Source organism: Plecotus auritus (assembly GCF_963455305.1).
Source record: "Plecotus auritus genome assembly, chromosome: 13".
NCBI lineage: Eukaryota > Metazoa > Chordata > Mammalia > Chiroptera > Vespertilionidae > Plecotus > Plecotus auritus.
Genome location: NC_137779.1, coordinates 31364689 through 31390315, shown reverse-complemented (window position 1 = coordinate 31390315; position 25627 = coordinate 31364689). Strand labels below are relative to the sequence as shown.

General features: G+C 58.6%; 1 protein-coding gene across 1 annotated transcript in view; it reads left to right on the top strand.

Annotated features, from left to right (window-relative positions):
- Window positions 1–25627, top strand: part of RIMBP2 (RIMS binding protein 2) — a 65093-nt gene that overhangs the window by 17794 nt on the left and 21672 nt on the right. Inside the window, 8 exon segments of the mRNA XM_080650555.1 lie at window positions 7171–7259; window positions 7518–7643; window positions 8881–8985; window positions 15563–15613; window positions 19293–19497; window positions 20629–20774; window positions 22184–22260; window positions 25451–25560. Of these exon segments, the coding sequence (XP_080506681.1) occupies window positions 8884–8985; window positions 15563–15613; window positions 19293–19497; window positions 20629–20774; window positions 22184–22260; window positions 25451–25560 (691 nt within the window). The 5' untranslated portion in view covers window positions 7171–7259; window positions 7518–7643; window positions 8881–8883.

The window sequence follows — 25627 nt, the reverse complement described above, 5'->3', positions numbered from 1 at the left end:
CTCTGTGCACGGAGCCACCCTGGCCGGGAAGCAGCTGTCTCCTTAAAGCAGGGGTCTTCAAACGACGGCCCGCGGGCCACAGGCGGCCCGCCGAGGACATGGATCCGGCCCGCCGGGGGCCGCTGCCTGTCCTGCTTAGCAGCTGACGCGGCCCGGCCCTGCAGTGCGCATAGGAATTTGTTCATAGTTTTTTTTAAAATATATTTTTATTGATTTTTTACAGAGAGGAAGGGAGAGGGATAGAGAGCTAGAAACATCGATGAGAGAGAAACATCGATCAGCTGCCTCCTGCACACCTCCCACTGGGGATGTGCCCGCAACCAAGGTACATGCCCTTGACCGGAATCGAACCCTGGACCCTTCAGTCCTCAGGCCGACGCTCTATCCACTGAGCCAAACCAGTTTCGGCCATAGTTGTTTTTTTTAAACTATAGTCCGGCCCTCCAGCGGTCTGAGGGACAGTGACCTGGCCCCTGTTTAAAAAGTTTGAGGACCCCTGCAGGCTTAATGCTTCTCACTGGCAGCCCGTTAGCCGAGAAGATTGTTGCCGTGCGTCCCCTGAGAACGGCTCTCCCGCAGGGGGTCCGGCTCTCCTGTCTGTCCCCGTGGGCGCGCCTCGGCCGCGCGTGGATGGGGAGGAAGACGGGCAGCGGGCTCCTAGCTGCGCGTGCGTGCGAAGCCAGGAGGGACTTGCAGCGACGACGGTGCAGGTCTGAGTTCTCCGTGGGCGGGAGGGGGCCTGTGTGGCCGAGCTCCTCGAGGGCTCTCTGAGTGCCGAGGCTCCACGCCAGGCTGTGCACCCATCTCCCCGCCAAACTCAATGAAGGTGCCGAGCCGGACCGCAAATTCACTTTTTTAAAAAAAATATATATTTTATTGATATTTTACAGAGAGGAAGGGAGAGGGATAGAGAGTTAGAAACATCGATGAGAGAGAAACATCGATCAGCTGCCTCCTGCACACCTCCCACTGGGGATGTGCCCGCAACCAAGGTACATGCCCTTGACCGGAATCGAACCCGGGACCCTTCAGTCCGCAGGCTGACGCTCTATCCACTGAGCCAAACTGGTTTTGGCGGCAAATTCACTTTTACCAGGTGTACCGGCTAACAATGCGGATGAACCATCAACCGGCTAATAATGCGGATGAATCATTAACCGGTTAATAATGTGGATTTTTTCATATGTTGATATATATGCGATTTTTAAAAAAAGTACATTTTATTGATTTCAGAGAGGAAGGGAGAGGGAGAGAGAGAGGAACATCCATGAGGAGAAAGGATCATGGATCCGCTGCCTCCTGCACGCCCCCCACTGGGGATCGAGCCTGCAACCCGGGCCTGTGCCCTGACCGGGAATCGAACCCAGGACTTTTCAGTCCGCAGGCAGACGCTCTATCCACTGAGCCAAACCAGCTAGGGCTCTATATGCGAATTGATATGCAGGCTATTTTGTTGTATTGATAACAAGCTTCAAAACCTCCTATGTCAAATGTTCTGAAGGTGTTAACAGCATAGATGTTTTTACGCTAAAAAAGGTCGAATTTGCTGCCAAAAAAAGAGCATTTGCGGGAAGTTTTAGTTCATTATTTTGAAGAAAAGCGCTGCTGAAAGTGATCGTATACTTCGGGAAGCGTAGGGTGAACATGCTCCATCTCAAGACACTTGTGAGCGCTGGTTTAAACGCTTTAAAAGGGATGGTTTCCATGTGAAAGACAAAGAACGTCCAGGTCAGCCGAAAAAGTTGGAAGACCAACAAGGACAATCATTATTGGATGAAGATGTGTGTCAAACTAAAAAACAACCTGAAGAAAGATGAAACGTTGCTCAGCAAACAATTTCCGATCGTTTACAAGCAATGGGAAGGATTTTAAAGGAAGGAAAATGGGTGCCACATCAACTGAACGAAAGACAACCATCAACATCGACTGCAAGGCCAAATCGCTTCGGAAAGAAGACACTGCTCTGCGTTTGGTGGGATCGGGAAGGTGTGGTGTATTATGAGCTTCAAAAACCAGGTGAAACCGTTAATACTGATCGCTACCGACAACGAAGAATCAATTCGAACCACGCTTTGATCGTAAAACCGCCAGAATGTTCCAGAAGACACGGCAAAGTAATTTTGCTTCATGATGACGCACCGTCACACACTTCAAAACCCGTTAAAAACCCAGGAAAAGATCTTGCCTGGGAAGTATGAACCCACCCGCCGTGTTCACCAGCCCTTGCTCCTTCAGATGACCGCTTGTTCCGATCGATGGCACACGCACTTTCTGAGCGGCACTTCCACACGGACGCAGAAGTGGACAATGGGGTCTCTGAATGGTCTGCCTCCAAACAAGAAAAGTTCTATTGGGACGGTACCCACCACTGACCTGACAGATGGGGGAAATGTGTGGCTAGCGACGGACATTACTTTGAAGAAAGCACTTTTAAAAAATATATATATTTTATTGATATTTCACAGAGAGGAAGGGAGAGGGATAGAGAGTCAGAAACATCGATGAGAGAGAAACATCGACCAGCTGCCTCCTGCACACCTCCCACTGGGGATGTGCCCGCAACCAAGGTACGTGCCCTTGACCGGAATCGAACCCGGGACCCTTCAGTCCGCAGGCCGACGCTCCATCCACTGAGCCACACCGGTCAGGGCAAAGAAAGCACTTTTGATGTTTCTCTTGAAATGACCGTGTTTTCTTTGATGACAAAACCCGCATTTTTAACCGGTATCTGTATTTTTCACCGGTTAACAGCCAGCTATCTGCATACCGGTTAAAAACGCGGACACAGCTCGCTGTTCAGCGCGATGAATGTGCCCCGCCCGGCGGCTGCCGATCCCACAGGACGTAAAGCAAACGCGTTGGCCGGGGGGGGGCGGGGGTCTGAGTTCTCCCCAGCGAGTGGCCAGCTTCGGGGCCCCAGGCAGCCCATCGCTTTGTCCATTTCCGCTTTCGGGGGACAGGATTGTGGTGACGCGGGCCGACGCTGCTCAGCGAGGTCAGGACTCCCTGAAAACGAGTTGCTGTGAGAGAGCCTTAGAAGCCCGTCGACGATGTCGATAGAAAGTCTTGTAGGAGGAACAGGGCGGCAGCCGGTGGCTGTGGCTCAGACAGGGAAAGAGGGCAGGGCGGGTGCGCCTCCGTGGCTGAGCGTCGACCTCGGAACCAGGAGGTCACGGTTCGATTCCGGGCTGGCCCGGGTTGAGGTCTTGAATCCGGGGGGGGGAGGGGGGGGGGAGCTGATCCATGACTCTCTCTCCTCATGGATGTCTCTCTCTCTCTCTCTCTCTCCCTTCCTCTCTGAAATCAATAAAAACATATATTAAAAATGAAAGTGAGCCCAAACTGGTGTGGCTCAGTGGATAGAGCGTCAGCCTGCGGACTGAAAGGTCCCAGGTTCGATTCCGGTCAAGGGCATGTGCCTTGGTTGCGGGCACATCCCCAGTGGGGGGCGTGCAGGAGGCAGCTGGTCGATGTTTCTCCTCATCGATGTTTCTAACTCTCTATCCCTCTCCCTTCCTCTCTGTGAAATATCAATAAAGTATATTTTTAAAAAAATGAAAGTGAAAACGGGTGAATTGGGGGAAGGGTGAGGACCGTGCACAGGCCGGGCAGGAGGGCCAGGTGGGGGACTGCGGCCCCCAGGCCCTGCAGGCCGTGTTGGGGCGACAGCCACAGGGGGAGACGCGATGGGGAATGATGGGTGGGCCTCCCGGGCTCCCGGGCCGACAGGAAGAGCCGCTCAGCCCGCCTGGAGCTGATGGACCCCGAGAGGCCACCGGGCGGAGCGCCTGCCCTGCCCTGGTCCCCAGGCCGCTCGGTGCCGGCTCCCGGCCGCCGGCCACAGCGTCAGGCTTCTTTCCACAGGAAGGTCCTCATCGGCCGCCGCTGCACCTGCCATGGCAGCGGGCCCCGGTGCGTGGGCCCGGCTGTCACCGAGGGGCCTGCGGGGTGTGCACATGCCTGCTGGCTCCTGTGTGGCCCCGGCTGCTGGCAGAGGCCCATGCCAGCCTGTGCCAGCCCCGTGCCTGCTCCATGCCAGCTCCCTCCCTCCTCCCTTCCTCCCCCTCCCTCCTCCCTTTCTCCTCCCTCTTTCTTCCCTCCTCCCACCTCCCTCCTCCCTCTCTCCTCCCTCCTCCCTCCTCCTCCTCCCTCCTCCCTCTGTCTTCCTTCCTCCCTCCTCCCTTCCTTCTCCCACCTCCCTCTTCCCTCCTCCTTCTCTCTTCCCTTCTCCCTCCTCCCTCCTCCCTCCTCCATTTCTCCACCCTCCCACCTCCCTCCCCCTCCCCCACCCTCCCCCCTCCCTCTCACCTCCCTCCCTCCTCCCTTCTCCCCCTCCCTCCCTCCTCCCTTCCTCCTCCCACCTCCCTCCTCCCTTCCCTCTCCCTCCCTCCTCCCTCCTCCCACCTGCCTCCTCCCTCTCTCTTCCCCCCTCCCTCCTCCCTTCCTCCTCCCACCTCCCTCCTCCCTCCCCTCTCCCTCCCTCCTCCCTCTCTCCTCCCTCCTCCCTCCTCCCACCTCCCTTCTCCCTCCTCCCCCTTCCCTCCCTCTCTCGCACCTTCAAGGCTGAGTATATCCCTTCCTGCGACTGGACCTCTGCTGTTTACCGGCCCTGGGCCCGTGGACACTGGCGTGGACAACTTTCTCCCCATCTCCCCCGCACGATGCAGGAGGCAGCCCCTCTGGGGGTCGTGCTGGACCCTCAGACCCATCCAGATCCAGATCCAGCTCGTGGAGATTCGGTGCCTGGGAGGGTGGAGAGGCAGACCCGGGGCACATGGGCTGAGGGCCCGCCCGCCCGCCTGCCCACGGCCTCCTGGCTCCATCGAGCTGCTTCCCACTGGTCCCTGTCTCCTGCCGACGGAAGCCCCGCTCCGGAGGGTCCTGTGGGTCACGGTTTCCCGCAGAGGAAGTGCTCCGTGTCTCTCCGAGGCCGGCGGGACGTGCTTGGAGACAGCCCCGTGTTGTTGTTCGTCACCAACGGCCCATCTGCTCGGCGTCCGGGGGCGGCGCCGGCCGCTAACGAGGCTCCCGCGCCCTCTTCCTCACGCTCGGCTCGCAGACCAGAGGCTCGGCGTCCGGGGCTCTGACGGGTTTTCAGCTCGTTTTGAACTTTCCCACACTTTGCCAGGCGTCCTCAAACTGCGGCCCGCGGGCCACAGGCGGCCCGCCGAGGACATGGATCCGGCCCGCCGGGGGCCGCTGCCTGTCCTGCTGAGCAGCCGACGCGTCCCGGGCCCGCAGTGCGCATAGGAATTTGTTCATCGTTTTTTGTTATTTTTAAACTATAGTCCGGCCCTCCCACGGTCTGAGGGACAGCGAACTGGGCCCCTGTTTAAAAAGTCTGAGGACCCCTGCTACGTTTCCCACGGCGAGCATGTCTTACTCTGCCAATCAGAGAAGGTTATTCATAACAAGGCAGTTCAGCCCTAGCCGGGGTGGCTCAGTGGATAGAGCGATGGCTTGTGGGTTGAAGGGTCCCGGGTTCGATTCCCGGTCACGGCACGCGCCCGGGTTGCGGGCTCGATCCCCAGCAGGGGGCGTGCAGGAGGCAGCCGATCCATGGTTCTCTCTCACCGTGGATGTTTCTCTCTCTCCCTCTCCCTTCCTCTCTGAGATCAGTAAAAATATATTAAAAAATAAATAAATAAAAAGGCAGTTCAGATCAAGGCACACGCCTTCCAAATTCCGGGGAGTCTGACAGGCACAAGGCGGGGGGAAGCGGGGGAGGACGGGACACGTTTGAGACTGAGAATGAAAATGGGATAGAAAAAACGTACCAGAGATTCCCAGACTTCCTGAAACTTCAAAAAAACGTTTTTATCGCCGTCCGAGAGGAAGGGAGAGGGAGCGAGAGAAACATCCGTGATGAGAGAGAATCACGGATCGGCTGCCTCCTGCTCGCCCCCCCCTACTGGGGATCGAGCCCACAACCCGGGCCTGTGCCCCAACCGGGGAATCGAACCCGGGACCCCTCAGTCCGCAGGCTGGCGCTCTATCCACTGAGCCACACCGGCCGGGGCTGCCATGCGGAGCTGGAGCCCCAGGTGGGCAGGAGAGAGCGGAAGCCATGCCCCCCCCCCCCGCCCCCCCGCCCCCCCGGGAAGCGCTGTCCTTTCTAACGAGACATAAATCATCCCGGGACACGCTCACACGTTCCCACAGGCACGGAAGCGTCTTTATGGCCGTGTTATTCCGCAAGGGTCCTCGGAGGCTCGTTCTTGACGTTAACCGAGTTGGTAAGTTCTCCTCCGCCCATTAGCGGCCGGCGGGCGCGGCGCCCAGCGCGCTGGTCGGTCCCCGGGCGGAAGGTCTGTCGGTGCCGCTTCCCGGCATAAGGTTTCTCCGAGTTGTTCTCTGTTCTTTCCCCATCATCACTCAGGGCTGCTTACTTGCATCGGTTTTTTATTTTTATTTTTTTATTTTTTAAAAAATTGATTTTAGAGCCCTGGCCGGTGTGGCTCCGTGGATAGAGCGTCGGCCTGAGGACTGAAGGGTCCCAGGTTCGATTCCCGGTCAAGGGCCCAGGCCTGGATTGCGGGCTCGATCCCCAGGGTGGGGATGTGCAGGAGGCAGCCGACCTGGGATTCTCTCTCATCACGGATGTTTCTCTCTCTCTCTCTTTCCCTCTCCTTCCCTCGCCGACATCCATAAAAATGTATTTTAAAAATCAGATTTTTTTTTATTTTTTTTATTTTAAAAATATATTTTATTGATTTTTTAAAGGGAGGAAGGGAGAGGGACAGAGAGTTAGAAACATCGATGAGAGAGAAACATCCATCAGCTGCCTCCTGCACACCTCCTACTGGGGATGTGCCCGCAACCAAGGTACATGCCCTCGACCGGAATCGAACCTGGGACCCCTCAGTCTGCAGGCCGACGCTCTATCCACGGAGCCAAACTGGTTAGGGCAAAAAAATCGGACTTTATAGAGCAAGGACGAGAGAGAGAAGCATCCATGGGCTGTGTCCCGCACGCCCCCTCCGGGGATGGAGCCCGCAATCCGGGCCTGAGCCCTGACCGGGGATCCAACCGGCGATCTCTCGGGCACGGACGACGCCCCACCGGCCGAGCCACGCCGGCCCGGGCTCCCACCGGACTCTTACCGACCCAGCCCCCCCAGGTCCCTGGACACGGGGGCGTCACCTCACGTGCGCGTCCCTTTTGTTGCAGGAAAATGAGCCGAAGGATGCCGCCCCGGGAGCGCCTCGCCTGAGACCCGGCATGCAGGCCTTCCCGCGGGGGCCCCGCCGCTGCACCCGGTAACGCACCCCCATCCCCAGGCCCCGGGGGGCGGGGAGGGCGCCTGGGACCCAGCAACTCCGCCCTCACATGGTTCTTTCTCCCTCTGCCTCTCCCTCTCCCTTCCACGTTCTCGAAAACTCTATGGGAAAACATCCTCAGGGGACGATGAACAAAAATTAAAAATAATAATAATAAAAAAAAGGCCGAAAAGCAGTGCGGGAGGAAGGCCGGGGGCTCCTGTGAGCAGCCGCCCCCTCTCTCCGCGCTCCCGGCAGGTAGAGGCGGGGCATGCCCCGCTCCGCCACGCGCCGCTCACCGCCGTGACCCGGCAGCGCCACTCGGCCGCGTGGGAGAAGCGCGTGCTGGGAGCCAAGCTGGAGAACCTAGAGCAGGTCCTGAAGGTAGGACCCCCCGCCCCCCCCCCCCCCGCAGCTTCCCAGGGTCCCCGCGAGCTCCTGAGCGGGAAAGGGGGGGCTCTCCAGGCTGCCATGGCCAGGTGGGGCTCTGGCCGCCGTCACCCGTGGACGGTGTGAAAAGCAACACGCGAGGAGGGTTTCTGGAAGCGATTCCCACGAGAGCAGTGGTGCGTTTGCGTTTGTCAGTACGTTAAACAGCTGGGGCGGGGGGCGGGGGGGCGGGCAGCCGTCCTGAATGGCAGCCAGGTGGCCGCTGCGTTAGTTTTTCTTAAAAAAAAAAAAAAAAAAAAAAAAATATATATATATATATATATATATATATATATATATATATATATGCCCTGACCCGTGTGGCTCAGCGGATAGAGTGTCAGCCTGCGGACTGAAGGGTCCCAGGTTCGATTCCGGTCAAGGGCATGTACCTTGGTTGCGGGCACATCCCCAGTAGGGGGTGTGCAGGAGGCAGCTGATCGATGTTTCTCTTTCATCGATGTTTCTAGCTCTCTATCCCTCCCCCTTCCTCTCTGTAAAAAAATCAATAAAATATATATTTTTAAAAAATATAGCCCTGGCTGGCGTGGCTCAGTGGAGAGAGCGTCGGCCTGCGGACTGAAGGGTCCCAGGTTTGATTCCAGCCAAGAGCACAGGCCCAGGTTTCGGGCTCCATCCCCAGCAGGGGGCGGGCGGGAGGCAGCCGATCGATGATTCTCTTTCATCCCTGATGTTTCTATCTCTCTCTCCCTCTCCCTTCCTCTCTGAAGTCAATAGAGATATATAAAGTATATGTATATATGTATATATTTCATCGATTTCCGAGAGGAAGGGAGAGGGAGAGCGAGAGAAACATCCATGGTGAGAGAGAATCATGGATCGGCTGCCTCCTGCACGATTCCGGTCCAGGGCATGTACCTTGGCTGCAGGCTCCTCCCTGGCCCGGGCCCTGGTCAGGGCACATGCCCGGGTTGTGGCTCGATCCCCAATCGAGGGCGTGCAGGAGGCAGCAGATCAATCAATCAATCAATCAATCAATCGAATGTAAACAGGAAGAACCTGACGTGGAAGCCTCGTTAGTGCCAGGGTTTCCCCGACGGTCCCGCCGCCCTCAACCTCGGGAGAAGCTGGGGGAGCAGCCAGGGACGGGGAGTCGGGGTCTCACTGGCAGGTGGCAAGGCTCCCCCGCCCCCCCCCCCCCCCCACCGCCTGACCTGCCCTGTCCCCACAGCACATGCGCGAGGCCGCGGAGAGGCGGCAGCAGCTGGAGCTGGAGCATGAGCAGGCCCTGGCTGTCCTCAATGCCAAGCAGCAGGAGATCGACCTTCTGCAGAAGGTGGGTGGGGTGTGGGGGGCGAGGAGGCGGGGGCGGGGGGCGGGGAGGTGGGGGAGGTGGCGAGGTGTGCCGGTGTCCCTGGTGCTCTCTCCCGGCTCCTCACCCGACCTGCTCATTTCTTTTTTATTTTTAATTTTAAAATTGCCGGTTCATCGTAGGAGAAATGGGTTTGTTTCCTAAGAACAGGACAGCTCCTCTTTTTAAAAAAATGTTTTCATTGATTTCAGAGAGGAAGGGAGAGAGAGAAACATCCGTGATGAGAGAGAATCATGGATCGGCTGCCTCCTACGCGCCCCCTACTGGGGATGGAGCCCGCAACCTGGGCCTGTGCCCTGACCGGGAATCGAACTGTGACCTCCTGGTTCATGGGTCGACGCTCAACCACTGAGCCACGCCGGCCCGGCTCGGGGAAATATTTATAGTGTGGTCTCACTAAGAGAGACAGAGAGACAGAGAGTCAGAGAGATAGAGAGAGACAGAGACAGAGAGAGACAGTCAGAGAGACAGAGACAGAGAGACAGAGAGTCAGAGAGACAGAGAGTCAGAGAGACAGAGAGAGAGACAGAGACAGAGAGTCAGAGAGACAGAGAGACAGAGAGATAGAGAGATAGAGACAAAGAGAGAGACAGAGAGACAGAGAGTCAGAGAGACAGACAGAGACAGAGTCAGAGAGACAGAGAGACAGAGAGACAGAGAGAGACAGAGAGAGACAGAGAGACAAAGAGAGAGACAGAGAGACAGAGAGTCAGAGAGACAGAGACAGAGAGAGACAGAGACAGAGAGAGACAGAGACAGAGAGAGACAGAGAGAGACAGAGAGACAGAGACAGAGAGTCAGAGAGTCAGAGAGACAGAGACAGAGAGACAGAGACAGAGAGAGACAGAGACAGAGAGACAGAGACAGAGAGTCAGAGAGACAGAGTCAGAGAGACAGAGACAGAGAGACAGAGACAGAGAGACAGAAACAGAGAGACAGAGAGTCAGAGAGACAGAGAGACAGAGAGACAGAGACAGAGAGAGAGACAGAGAGACAGAGAGACAGAGGGAGGGAAGGTGGGGACTGGGCAGTTCTGAGCCTGCACCCCAGCACCTGGGACAGGACGGGGGGAGGGGGGGCTAAGACGTCAAGTCCTGCCCGACCTTGAAAAGCCATGGTCCCCCCGCCTCTCCCCAGACACGCACGGGAATCCCTCTTTCGGAGCCGGGGGGCCTGGGTCCCGTGCACGGTCCTCTCCCATTTCCTTCCCAAAGCCTGGTGCCCCCCACCCCTCCCAGCCCCGGCCCAGGTCCCCCACAGCCTCCCAGGTCTGTGACCTCAGCGTGAAGGATGCGATGGCCGCCCCGTGGCCCCTGGGGAGCTGCCGCTCCTCAGTCGGGAGGCCTGTCCCCCGTTCCGTTCCGGCAGCGCAGGTGGCGGCCGGAGGCGCAATATCCTGTCAGATGTTATCGGCGCCCGAGCTGGGAGGCGGCTGCCTGGGGCCCGGTGTGTCTGAGGCAGATAAGCGGGCGGCGAGGGCCACGGGGCGGCTTTATGGCCCAGCACCAGCGGCAGCTCCGCCCGCGTCCGAGCGCCGTCCAGTTTCCTGAGCTCCGGCTTCTCCTCCTTCATCCTGTCTCTGTGTCGGGCACACGGTGCTTCCCACACGGATCCTTCCCCCACGGATCCTTCCCCACACGGATCCTTCCCCCACGGATCCTTCCCCACACGGATGCTTCCCCCACGGATCCTTCCCCCACGGATCCTTCCCCACACGGATGCTTCCCCAACGGACCCTTCCCCACACGGATCCTTCCCCATACGGACCCTTCCCCACACGGACCCTTCCCACACGGATCCTTCCCCACATGGTCCTTCCCACACGGATCCTTCCCCCACGGATCCTTCCCACACGGATCCTTCCCCCACGGACCCTTCCCCACACGGACCCTTCCCCCACGGACCCTTCCCCACACGGACCCTTCCCCACATGGACCCTTCCCCCACGGACCCTTCCCCACACGGATCCTTCCCCACACGGATCCTTCCCCACACGGATCCTTCCCCACACGGATGCTTCCCACACGGATCCTTCCCCCACGGATCCTTCCCCCACGGATCCTTCCCCCACGGATCCTTCCCCCACGGATGCTTCCTCAGTGCAGGGAGCGGAGAAAGAGGGAGAGAGAGGGAGAGAGAGTGAGAGAGAGAGGGAGAGAGGGAAACATCATGGGAGAGAGACACATCGATGGGTTGCCTCCTGCACATGCTCTGACCAGGGCCCGGGAGGAGCCTGCAGCTGAGGTTCGGGCCCTTGACAGATTCGAACCCAGGACCCTGCAGTCCATGGGCCCACGCGCTACCCACTGAGCTGCACCAGCCGGCAGAGCTCGGTGTTTTAAAGGGTTAGAGGAGGGCGGTCAAGCCTTGAGGGACGAGGTTGGCGATTTCCCCCCCGAGGTCCCGTTTCCATGTATTCCCACCGTAGTGGACTGATGGGTCATCCACTCATTTGCTCCCTCATCCATGTGTTCACTCATCCATCCATCCATCCATCCATCTATTCATCTATTCATCCATCCATCCATCCTTCCATCATTCATCCATCTATTCATCTATTCATCCATCATCCATCATCCATCATCCATCCATCATCCATCCATCATCCATCATCCATCCATCCATCCATCCATCCATCCATCTATTCATCTATTCATCCATCCATCCATCCTTCCATCATTCATCCATCTATTCATCTATTCATCCATCATCCATCATCCATCATCCATCCATCATCCATCCATCCATCATCCATCCATCATCCATCCATCCATCATCCATCCATCATCCATCATCCATCCATCCATCATCCATCATCCATCATCCATCCATCATCCATCATCCATCATCCATCATCCATCCATCATCCATCCATCATCCATCCATCATCCATCCATCATCCATCATCCATCATCCATCATCCATCCATCATCCATCCATCATCCATCCATCCATCATCCACCCATCCATCATCCATCCATCCATCCATTCATTCATCCATCTATTCATCCATCATCCATCCATCCATCCTTCCATCATTCATCCATCTATTCATCTATTCATCCATCATCCATCATCCATCATCCATCCATCATCCATCCATCCATCATCCATCCATCATCCATCCATCCATCATCCATCCATCATCCATCCATCATCCATCCATCCATCATCCATCCATCCATCCATCCTTCCATCATTCATCCATCTATTCATCTATTCATCCATCATCCATCATCCATCCATCATCCATCCATCCATCATCCATCCATCATCCATCCATCCATCATCCATCCATCCACCATCCATCCATCATCCATCCATCATCCATCCATCCATCCATCCATCTATTCATCATCCATCCATCCATCCATCATCCATCCATCATCATCCATCCATCATCCATCCATCCTTCCATCATTCATCCATCCATCCATCCATCCACCATCCATCCATCCATCCATCCATCATCCATCCATCATCCATCCATCATCCATCATCCATCCATCATCCATCCATCATCCATCCATCATCCATCATCCATCCATCATCCATCCATCATCCATCCATCATCCATCCATCATCCATCCATCATCCATCATCCATCCATCATCCATCCATCATCCATCCATCATCCATCCATCATCCATCCATCATCCATCATCCATCTATTCATCCATCATCCATCCATCCATCCATCCATCCATCCATCTATTCATCCATCATCCATCCATCCATCTATTCATCCATCATCCATCCATCCATCCATCCATCTATTCATCCATCATCCATCCATCCATCTATTCATCCATCATTCATCATCCATCCATCTATTCATCCATCATCCATCCATCCATCCATCCATCTATTCATCCATCATCCATCCATCCATCCATCTATTCATCCATCATCCATCCATCCATCCATCCATTCATCCATCATCCATCCATCCATCTATTCATCCATCATCCATCCATCCATCCATCTATTCATCCATCATCCATCCATCCATCCATCCATCCATCTATTCATCCATCATCCATCCATCCATCATCCATCCATCCATCATCCATCCATCCATCCATCCATCCATCATCCATCCATCATCCATCCATCATCCATCCATCCATCCATCCATCCATCATCCATCCATCTATTCATCCATCATCCATCCATCCATCATCCATCCATCCATCCATCCATCCATCTATTCATCCATCATCCATCCATCCATCCATTCATCCATTCATCCATTAACCATCCATCTATCATTCATCCATCCATCTATTCATCCATCCATCTATTCATCCATCCATCTATTATCCATCCATCTATTCATCCATTCATCCATTATCCATCCATCATCCATCCATCCATCCTTCCATCATTCATCCATCCATCCATCCATCATTCATCCATCATCCATCCATCCATCCATCCATCCATCATCCATCCATCATCATCCATCCATCCATCCATCCATCCATCCATCCATCCATCATCCATCCTACAAACGTCGACCGTGGCTGCTCAGTGGCTGTTCTGGAAACCGAGTGTGCGGGGCCTCTGTCCTCATGGAGGGAGGGAGCGAGAACAGATGACGAATTAACCAGTTCCCGTCCTGAAAGCGGCACCAGCACGGAGGAGTAGCTGGAGGAGCATCGACTCCAATGGGCGGGGTTTAGATGAGTGAGAGTCGTGGTCGCACAGCGCTCATGTCCACGGAGGGAGCAGCCTGCCCGCCCGGGAAGGAGGGGCCGAGCTCGGGGTGCCGGCGGCGCTGGGCCGAGGAGGGTGCTGGGTGTCTGCAGGAGGGGCTGGGGCTGGTTCCAAGGGCAGGGGGGCCACCCGAGGCGCCCGTCTGTCCGGCCAGGTGTCCGGAACTGTGGCCATAGGACGTCTGTCCTGCCCGCCTCTGCCTCCCCCGAAGCCGCAGCAGCTGCACAGGAGCCGCCCCAGACGCCCGCTCCCCGTGGCGTCGCCCCTTTCCTTTCACGGCCTCCCGGCCGCACCCCGAGCCCCCCGGGTGCCGGTCCCTCCCCAGGCCACTGTGTCCGTCGGAAACCGCGTCCAGCGAACATCACGGCCTCCCCCTCCAGCTGGCCCTGGGCCAGCCCCGCGCACGCTGTTGCTCCGGTCTTGCGAGACTCGGCCCTGCCCGTTTTAACGGTTCGTTTTAACCGTCTCCGCGGGTGGCCTGCACGGCCGGCTTGGAAGGAGCCCACGAACACGGGCGCCGGTATTTAATCGATCGGAGCCGGAAACCGAGGCGTGGCCGCTCGGCAGTGCTGTGTGGTTTCTCCCCGCTCCTGCCGCTGGGAGGCTGAGAGGCCGGCGCGTCGGCGCTATTTCCGTCCTCCCCTGTGCTCAGGGCTGGCCTTCACTCTGTGTTGTGTGCGTCGTCGCTTTCGCTGTGAAAGGAACCCTCCTGAGCCCTCGGAGACGGAGCCGAATTCAAGAACGGGCATTCGGCCGAAACCGGTGTGGCTCAATGGATAGAGCGTCGGCCTGCGGACGGAAGGGTCCCAGGTTCGATTCCGGTCAAGGGCATGTACCTTGGTTGTGGGCACATCCCCAGTAGGAGGTGTGCAGGAGGCAGCTGATCCATGTTTCTCTCTGATAGATGTTTCTAGCTCTCTCTCCCTCTCCCTTCCTCCCTGTAAAAAATCAATAAAATATATTAAAAACAAAAAACAACAACAAAGAAAGAACGGGCATTTGTCGCCCGTGTCCTGGTCGCAGGCGGCGCTTAGAAGCCTCATTTGAACAACGTGAGGACGGGGCGGGGGGTGGGGGGGTGGGCGTGGCCTCTGCGCGCTCGCCCGGGGGAGCAGCGAGAACACGTTGGCACAGGATGTCAGTCACTGTCCTCCGGGCCCGGGACAGCGTCCTCCTTCCGACGGAGACTTTTCACTTTATTTTTTATTTTTCCTTATTGACTTCTAGAGAGAGGACAGGAGTGGGGGAGAGAGAGAGAGAGAGAGAGAGAGAGAGAGAGAAACATCCGTGATGAGAGAGGATCAGGGCTCGGCTGCCTCCTGCACACACACCCCCCCCCCCCACTGGGGATCGAGCCTGCCACCCGGGCCTGTGCCCTGACGAGGAATCGAACCCGGGACCCTTCCGTCCGCAGGCTGCTGCTCTGTCCACTGAGCCACACCGGCCGGGGCTGTCCCACATCTTTATCCAGCCGTCCCTCAAAGGGCACATCGGAGCCGCCACCCGCATGTCCTGCCCGAATCCCACCAGCCCTCCCCCCCGTCTCTCTCCCCCCCCCCCCCCCCCGTGCTCTCCGATCAGGGTGCATCTCCCAGTGTGGACAGGGGCGGACACAGCGGAAGTGCCCCCCCCCCCCGATCCTGCCCACAGGGGGAGGGGGAGGAAAATGAGACCGGATCGCGATGCTCCGAATGCGGGGCTTATTAGGGGGACAGAAGCCAGGGCTCACGCCCAGATCATGTAGACACACACCCCCCCCGCCCCGTTCTCTTAGATCCCCCTCTTTAAGCCTTTGCTTGTCTCTCTCTTTATCGCCAACAAGGCTCAGGTTGAAGCGAAAAAGGAGCATGAAGGCGCCGTGCAGCTGCTAGAGGTAGGCGGGGAGGCCGGGCCGGGCCCCTGGGAACCGCCCCTCAGGTTTGGGGGCCTGGGGCCCCGTCACCGGGGCTGTGCACACCCCCCCGCCCCACCCCGCTCTCCCCAGCACAGGCGGCCCGCGCCACGGCCGGCGTCACGGACCCCCGGGTGCGAGGCAGTAAAGGCACAGAGAGGTTGAGCCATTTTCCCTCGGCCACACAGCCCGCATCAGGGCAGGGTCTCAGCTGGGGCCGCCTCCCCGTGGGGGCTGTCTCCCCCTGGCGGGCTCTCCTGGGCGGGAAGCTGGGAGGATGGCCGGGCAGGGGCGGGAGTTTTGGTTTGGGGGGGGGGGCGGGGGGGGCCCTCGTGGTGGCAGAGTGGCTGCAGCTGCTCCCAACGCTCCACGTCGGCTCAGGCCCAGGCGGCGAGGAGCCGACTCCCCGAGGAGCCGTGGCGGGCGGACCCTTCCCGTGGGCCCTTCCCGTGGGCCTCCCGCCACCCGAGAAGCGTGCCCGGTGCATTTTTTAAATTTTATTTCCATCCTCACCCGAGGGTGCTTTTTCACGGATTTTCGGAGAGAGCGGAAGAGAGAGGGAGAGACGCAGAGACACCTCGATGGGAGAGAGACACCTCGGTGGGTTGCCACCTGCACGCGCCCTGCCCAGGGCCAGGACGGGGGATGGAGCCTGCAACCGAGGGATGTGCCCCTGACCGGGAGTCGAACCCGGGACCCTTCCCTCCCGGGGGGTTGAGGGGGTGGGGGGAAGCACGCTACCCACTGAGCAACACGGCCAGGCCCGCCCCCCCCTGCACTTTAATCGCATCGCCTCCTGGCTGCAAGCGTAGCCGCTGCGTTTCCTGTCGCCCGAAGCGCGTGGCCTGGACGGCCCTGTTGTCCTCATCGCCTTCGAGCTGCCTCGCGAGGGTCCCGCTGGGCCCCGTCCCGGGCTGGCGGCCTGCATGCCCGCCTTGGCGTGTGCTGGGGGGGGCGGGCGCTGCGCTGGGCCGGAAGCCGTGCCCCGTACTCACCTGCGTTTCTGTGCTTGTGTCTGTCGCTTCGGCCAGAACACCCTGGAGAGCATGCAGGTACTTCGGGGGGGCGTCCCGCCCGCTGCGGGGTGACGCCTCCGTGCATGGAGCCGCCACGCTCGGGGCCGCTCAACCCTCCTCCCCAACGGGCAGCTCCTGGTGCCGCCAAGTGGGGGGTTGGGGGGGGGTCAGGCTGGGGGGCTGAGGAGTGTTGGGCGGCCGCGAGCTGGTGTCCCGGTCCTGCCGAGGCTGTGAGGTTCAGGCTCCCTGAACGCCGATGACCTCAGGAGGGGAGCTGTGGGCTTGGGCACTACGCCATCCAGAGCCTGGGCGTCGGGGGTCGGGGGTCGGGGGTCGGGGGTCGGGCATCGGACTTCAGACCCGGCCTGAACGTCGCACCTGTGCATCCGTGTCTGTGTGTGTGTGTGTGGGGGGCTGTGTCGTGGGGAGTCAGGCGGCATGGGGGGGCTCCTGCCTGCGCTTCCGGGCCTCAGCGCAGAACCGGGGTGGCCTCTGCTCGCGGCCGTGGCCCGAGCGGGACGGGGCTGGGCTTGGGCGGAAGCAGGAGTGAGGCCGGGGTGGCCCGTGGTGGTGGGGGCGTCTCTGCCGCGTCTGGATCCCGGGGTCTCTGTGAGGCCGCGCAGGTGCCACGCGGTGCCACGGGGCTGTCCACGCGAGAACAGAACCCGAGAGCGAGCAGATACGGCTTTTGTGCGCAGTCCCTCCGTGGTCTGCACCTTAGGGCCGTTTGGATATTTATGGGCCTTTAAAAAAATATTTAGCCGAAACCGGTGTGGCTCAGTGGATAGAGCGTCGGCCTGCGGACTGAAGGGTCCCGGGTTCGATTCCGGTCAAGGGCATGTACCTTGGTTGCGGGCACATCCCCAGTAGGAGGTGTGCAGGAGGCAACTGATTGATGTTTCTCTCTCATCGATGTTTCTAGCTCTCTATCCCTCTCCCTTCCTCTCTGTAAAATATATTTAAAAAAATCAATTTAAAAAATATTTATTTTCATTGATGTCAGAGAGGAAGGGAGAGGGAGAGACAGAAACATCCGCGATGAGAGAGAGTCACAGATCGGCTGCCTCCTGCACGCCCCCCACTGGGGGTGGAGCCCGCCACCCGGGCCTGTGCCCTGATGGGGAATCGAACCCTGACCTCCTGGTTCCTAGGTCGCCGCTCCACCACGGAGCCACGCTGGCCGGGCACGAGCTCATGCGTCCACAACGCCGAGTCCCTATGCGCTGCTGAGGGCAGAGCATCCGCTTGGCGGCAGCTCCCCTCCGCCCCCCCCCTCCGCCCCCCCCTTCAGCCCCCCGTGGCCGCTCGTTAGGTGCAGGGGGATCCCCACAGGGCCCTGCCGAGGCCCCCCGGGATCAGGGCCGCCCAGAGGGTGCACATGGGGGTTCTGTGTGTGTGATAATTGGCCTGGAGCGGCTCCTTGCCTGGGGATCACCCCGAATCCGCGTGGAGGGGCCCCGTGCGTCTGGCTGACGACTCGGAGCAGGGGGCCCGGTGAGCTTGCACGGCCTCGCGCTGCGGCCGCACCGTGCTGAGGACAGACAGGCGTCCGGCCGCCGAGAAGCAGGGTGGTGGTGGGGGGGTCCGGGGTGGCGAGGTCTGTGCCCACAGTTGACCCTTGAGTTCTGCAGGGCCCACTACACCCCATCGTAGGCGAGGAGACGGAGGCCCGCGGGGTGACCTGGCCGGTCTCCAGGGGCCTGAGTGAGGAGGGCGGCCTGGCTCGGCTCAGAGTGGGGGTCAGAGACCTGGGTCCGTCCCGCCACCTCCAGGGGGTGTGGCCTCGGCCCCCGGTCCGGCTCTCTGACCGACATCGATGGCGCAGGCGGCCTTGTCGTGATGCCGGAGCCAGGAGACACACCGGCGACCTGGTCCTCGGGGCTCGGCAAACTGTTTCCTTTTTTTAAATTTTTGTTTCATTTTTATTGATGTCAGAGAGGAAGGGAGAGGGAGAAAGAGTTAGAAACATCTGTGATGAGAGAGAATCATGGACCGGCTGCCTCCCGCACGCCCCCCACTGGGGATGGAGCCTGCCACCCGGGCCTGTGCCCTTGACCGGGAATCGAACCCTGACCTCCTGGTTCCTAGGTCAGCGCTCACCCCCTGAGCCCCACCGGCCGGGCTAGAACCCCCCTTCACTGGGAGCGAGGTGTCCCCGAGGCCCCGGAGGAAAGTGCATTGTGGGTGAGCGACCGAGCTCTCCCCACGTCCGCGCTGTCCCCACCTCTCACCCCAAATTTCAACCCCCAAGTGGCCCGCTGCACACAGAGCCGGGGCCGGCCCTCAGGGCGCTGAGTGTCAGGCAGGTGGAGGATTTCCTGGCTCCTGTGGTCCCCACGTCCACCCGGGAGGGAGCCCCGGCCACACGCAGCCACGCACAACACGCATGCGCACCCGTGCACAGACGCGCACCCGTGCACAGACGCGCACCCGTGCACAGACGCGCACCCGTGCACAGACGCGCACCCGTGCACAGACGCGCACCCGTGCACAGACGCGCACCCCGTGCACAGACGCGCACCCGTGCACAGACGCGCACCCGTGCACAGACGCGCACCCGTGCACAGACGCGCGCACGCATGCTCCCCGCCGCCGCCTCCGCCTCCGCCGCTGCCGCCGCCCGCTAACGCACGTGCCGCCCGCAGTGCAAGGTGCGGGAGCTGGAGGACAAGTGCCGGGCGCAGAGCGAGCAGTTCAGCCTCCTGTCGCGGGACCTGGAGAAGTTCCGGCAGCACGCGGGCACCATCGACCTGCTGGGCGGCTCCCTGGCCCCCCTGGCCGCCCCCCTGGACCCCAGCAGCAAGCCCTTCCCGCAGTTCATGAACGGACTGGCCCCCTCCATCGGGGCAGGTGAGCGCCTGGAGCCTCCCCTCCCCGCGCCCCCACATCCCCGACCCCGAGGCCGAGTGGAGAGGGGACCGGTGACCCCCATGTGGGCCGTGCACAGCGGGGCCCGGGACCTGTGAGCACCTGATGGGTGTCGGCAAACGGGACTCCGGTGCTGTCCCGAGCCCCACGGCCCGGATGAGGGGGCCGGGCCCTGTGGGGGCCACATGGCTGGGAGCCCAGAGCAGGGCTTGAGCTAGGAGGTCGGGGGCGGGGACCACACTGTCACTCGGGCTGGGACCTGCCAGCCGCATTTCTCTCTCTCTATTTATTATTATTATTATTATTTTTTAAAAGTTTGAGGTCTCCTGTCTTTTTTTTTTTTTAAGTACATTTTATTGATTTTTTACAGAGAGGAAGGGAGAGGGAGAGAGAGGCAGAAACATCGATGAGAGAGAAACATCGATCAGCTGCCTCCTGCACACCTCCCACTGGGGATGTGCCCGCAACCAAGGTACATGCCCTTGACCGGAATCGAACCCGGGACCCTTCAGTCCGCAGGCCGACGCTCTATCCACTGAGCCACACCGGTCAGGGCTCTCTCTCTTTTTTAAAAAAATATTTGTATTGATTTCAGAGAGGAAGAGAGAGGGAGCAAGAGAGAAACGTCAGGGGTGAGAGAGAATCACCGATTGGCTGCCTCCGGCATGCCCCCCCCCACTGGGGATGGAGCCCGCAACCCGGGCCTGTGTCCTGACCGGGAATCGAACCTGAGACCCTTCAGTCCGCAAGTTGACGCTCCATCCACTGAGCCAGGCTGGCCGGGCCCGCGTTTCTCCTTAGCTGATTCCCGCCGTCCCGCCCCCCCCCCCCCCCCACTCCGGCAGCCCCTGGTGACACGGGCCGTACCCGGAATTTGTTCCCGACACAGGCAGCGAGCTTGACAGCGGTGCATCGAGCACTGGGCTGCCAGGTCCCGGGAGCCGGGGGCTGGGGCTGCCCACGGCCCCGCTGGGCCCAGCGGGTGCCGAGGAGACATTTATGGGATGAACCGTGCCCGGGGGCCTCGCGAAGCCAGCGGGGAGCAGGCGCGGCTGCGGAGGGCGCCGTGCGTGTCCCCGTCATTCCATCTCTGTCCACCGTCTCCGTGGCCAGGTCAGGACAGCCCCTTCGGAAGCCGCGCTGTGATCGGGGACTACATCCGGCCCCTCCCGCTGCCCGGGGACACGCAGGAGCCGCTGTCCGTCAAGCCCCCCTTTCTGTCCAGGTCTGGAAGCTCAAGATGCAGATTTGAGTCCGATGTGAGTCCTGCCTCGGGGAGGGGGAGCCCCCGTGTGTGAGGAGGAGGGAGGCGATGGACGCGCAGCCTGTCCTGGGGAGGTGCCCACGAATGCTCACGCTCACACTCACACCCACCCCTCGGCCCGGTGCCCGTGGTGGGCCTGGCCCCGCCCCCTCCGGCCCCCCATGGTTGAGGCCCCGCGGTAAGGGAACTGGGTGGGCAGAGGCCTTGCGTTCTGCAGACTCTGAGGCGGAAGAGAAGTGGGGACCTGGGAGGAAAGAGCCCCGTGCCACCTCCTCCATGCAGCCCTCCCGGGTGTCTCATGCTAAGCACTGAGCCAAGTGGCCCGTGTGTCTGTCCCTGGACTGAACCTTGAGAGCAGAGGGCACAAATCATGGTCTAGCTTTGTCGTCGTCTTCTTCTTCTTCTTCTTCTTCTTCTTCTTCTTTTTAAATGTATTTTTATTGATTTCAGAGAGGAAGGGAGAGGGAGAGAGAACTACGATGAGAGAGAATCAGTGATGAGAGAGAATCATGGATTCAGCTGCCTCCTGCATGCCCCACACTGGGGATCGAGCCTGCAACCCAGGCGTGTGCCCTTGACCGGAATCGAACCCGGGACCCGTCAGTCCGCAGGCCGACGCTCTACCCACTGAGCCACACCGGCCAGGGCTCGCTCTGTCTTCTAAGGACCCTCGCAGGGCCCAGCTCAGTGAGCGCCCCGTGCCTTCGATCACGTGGGGCAGGCCCTCCCCCACGTCCAGGCGTGGCGTGGGCACAGGAGTGCTTTATAGAGGTCCCCACGGGACCCAGGAGCCCGAGCAGCTTCCTCATGGCCTCAGGGGCACCAGCATTTCCCGGGGACCCCCCCACATGAGGCTTCAAGGCCCGGGGACCCCCCACAAGAGGCTGCAGGGCCTGGGGACCCCCCACAAGAGGCTTCAAGGCCCGGGGACCCCCCACATGAGGCTGCAGGGCCCGGGGACCCCCCACAAGAGGCTTCAAGGCCTGGGGACCCCCCACATGAGGCTGCAGGGCCTGGGGACCCCCCACGTGAGGCTTCAAGGCCCGGGGACCCCCCACAAGAGGCTTCAAGGCCTGGGGACCCCCCACATGAGGCTGCAGGGCCTGGGGACCCCCCACGTGAGGCTTCAAGGCCCGGGGACCCCCCACAAGAGGCTTCAAGGCCCGGGGACCCCCCACATGAGGCTGCAGGGCCTGGGGACCCCCCACGTGAGGCTTCAAGGCCCGGGGACCCCCCACATGAGGTTTCAAGGCCTGGGGACCCCCCACATGAGGTTTCAAGGCCTGGGGACCCCCCCCCCCACATGAGGCTGCAGGGCCCGGGGGGCTGTGGGAGGGTCCCGTGTGTCCCCTGCAGGAAGCGTGAAGCCCCCGCTTTCCTGACCCAACATCCTGTGTCCCCCAGATGGACAATGAGCGGAACGCCAACCCCCCGAAGCAGAGGTACTCAGGGAAGGTGCACCTGTGTGTGGCCCGCTACAGGTGAGGCGGGGCCCGGGCCGACGCGGGACGGCGGGGGGCCAGGCCGGGAGCTGAGGGCGCCCCTTCCCAGCCCCGGAAGAAGGTTGGGCGAGGCTTCTGTGGACGCGGATCTGAGGGACAGGGGAGGCCGTGTGGCCGCGCCGGCACGGACAGGCGTAGGGAGGCCTGAGTCCTGGCCCACGTCCACGGCTTCGTGGCTCACGACGTTGGACACGTCCACGCGCCCCGCTAGGATGTTGACGTCGGGACTAAGACGTCTGCTTGGCCTTGTCCCCGAGAGTTCCTTTCAACCAATAAACACGTGGCCTTCTCGGGGGTGCGATCTCGGGGAATCATCACCCTTTGTTGCAATTTAACCGCACACAGCTGTGAGCACGGACCGCCAGGGATGGCATGCTGGGTGCACCGGTGAATGATGCGGATTTTTTCCAGTCGATGGAGTTACACGCATGTTGACATAGATGGGATTTGATATGCAGGCTGTTTTGTTGTATTGACAACAAGCTTCAAAACCTCCTATGTCAAATGTTCTGAAGGTGTTAACATCATAGATGTTTTTACGCTTAAAAAGGTCGAATTTCGTGCCCAAAAGAAAAGAGCATTTGCGGGAAGTTTTAGTTCATTACTTTATTTTGAAGAGAAGCGCTGCTGAAAGGGATCGTATACTTCGGGAAGCTTAGGGTGAACATGCTCCATCTCAAGACACTTGTGAGCGCTGGTGTAAACGCTTTAAAAGGGATGGTTTCCACGTGAAAGACAAAGAACGTCCAGGTCCATGTGAACCACGCTTTGATCGTGAAACGGCCAGAATGGGCCAGAAGACACGGCAAAGTAATTCTGCTCCATGATGACGCACCATCACACACTTCAAAACCCGTTAAAGACACGTGAGAAGATCTTGCCTGGGAAGTATGAACCCGCCCGCCGTGTTCACCAGACCTTGCTCCTTCAGATGACCGCTTGTTCCGATCGATGGCACACGCCCTTTCTGAGCGGCACTTCCACACGGACGAAGAAGTGGACAATGGGGTCTCTGAATGGTCTGCCTCAAAACAAGAAAAGTTCTATTGGGACGATATCCACCAATGACCTGACAGATGGGGGAAATGTGTAGCTAGCGATGGACATTCCTTTGAAGAAAGCACTTTGGATGTTTCTCTTGAAATTATTGCATTTTCTTTGATTACAAAATTTGCATTTTTTAAAAAATTTTATTTTATTGTTTAAAGTATTAGAAATAGTAGTACATATGTCTCCTTTTTTCCCCCATTGACCTTCACCCGTCCTCACCTCCTCCCCCCGCCCCCGGCCCCCGAAAATCCGAATTTTTAACCGGTTAAGAGCCAACCCTCATTTGTAACTGGTATGCAGATAGCTGTTAACCAGTTAACAATGCCGATACCGGTTAAAAATGCGGATTTTGTCATCAAAGAAAACGCGATCATTTCAAGAGAAACATCATGAGTGCTTTATTTAAGGAATGTCCATCGCTGGCCACACATTTCCCCCATCTGTCAGGTCATTGGTGGGTACCGTCCCAATAGAACTCTTCTTGTTTTGAGGCAGACCATTCAGAGACCCCATTGTCCACTTCTTCGTCCGTGTGGAAGTGCCGCTCAGAAAGGGCGTGTGCCATCGATCGGAACAAGCGGTCATCTGAAGGAGCAAGGTCTGGTGAACACGGCGGGCGGGTTCATACTTCCCAGGCAAGATCTTCTCACGTGTCTTTAACGGGTTTTGAAGGGTGTGATGGTGCGTCATCATGGAGCAGAATTACTTGGCTGTGTCTTCTGGCCCATTCTGGCCGTTTCATGATCAAAGCGTGGTTCACATGGACCTGGACGTTCTTTGTCTTTCACGTGGAAACCATCCCTTTTAAAGCGTTTACACCAGCGCTCACAGGATCTTGAGATGGAGCATGTTCACCCTAAGCTTCCCAAAGTATACGATCCCTTTCAGCAGCGCTTTTCTTCAAAACAAAGTAATGAACTAAAACTTCCCACAAATGCTCTTTTTTTGGCACGAAATTCGACCTTTTTAAGCGTAAAAACATCTATGCTGTTAACACCTTCAGAACATTTGACATAGGAGGTTTTGAAGCTTGTTGTCAATACAACAAAACAGCCTGCATATCAAATCCCATCTATATCAGCATATGTGTAACCCCATCGATTGGAAAAAATCCACATCATTAACCGGTACACCTAGTATTTTCCTACTGAGGGGCCTTTTCTTTTGTTTTTTATTTAATTTATTTTTAATTTAAAAAAAAATCCTCAAAACCTCAGAGGGAAGGTAGGGGAGGATGGGGGTAAGGGGGAGAGATCAACCACAGGACTGTATGCATGCATGTAAGCATAACCAATGGACACAGACACCCGGGGGGTGAGGTCATGCGTGGGGGTGTGGGGGGGCGCTGGGGGGTAAGGACACATGTGTAATACCTTAATCAGTAAAGAGAGAAAAAAAAAACCCGTATTTATCTTTGATGACAAGTAACTCTAAAGACAGAGACTTTTTAATTGAATATATCGGGGTGGTATGGGTTCATATAATTATGTAAGTTTTAATTGTAAAAAAAAAAAAAAAAAAAAATCCTCACCCGAGGATGTTTTCCCATTGGTTTTTAAATATATATATATTTTTTATTGATTTCAGAGAGGAAGGAAGAGGGGGAGAGAGAGAAACATCAATGATGAGAGAGAGTCATTGATTGGCTGCCTCCTGCACGACCCCACTGGGGATCAAGCCCACAACCCAGGCATGTGCCCTTGACCGGAATCGAACCCGGGACCCTTCTGTCCGCAGGCCGATGCTCTATCCACTGAGCCACACCGGGTAGGGCCCCATTGATTTTTAGAGAGAGTGGAAGAGGGAGAGACAGAGAGAAACATCGATGTGAGAGAGACACATCGATGGGTTGCCTCCTGCACGCGCCCCGACCAGGGCCCCCAGCCGGGGAGGAGCCCGCCACCAAGGTGTGTGCCCTTGACCGGAATCGAACCCGGGACCCTTCGGTCCGCAGGCCGGCGCTCTGTCCACTGAGCCACCCCGGCCAGGGCTTGCCCTCTGTCTGCAGTCTGTGGGGGGAAGCTGGCGATGGCCAGGATCTGACTCGGTAGTGCCGAGGCGAGGCCCGGGCTGCCGTCAGTCCCCTCGGAGCGTCTCAGAGTGGCTGTTTCTCCCGTAGCTACAACCCCTTCGATGGCCCCAATGAGAACCCAGAGGCTGAGCTGCCGCTCACGGCGGGGAAATACCTCTACGTCTACGGGGACATGGATGAGGACGGCTTCTATGAAGGTCTGTTCCAGGCGGCGGTCGGTGGGTGTGCGAGGCGGGTCCCCGCAGGGCTGACCTGTGGGGGGCC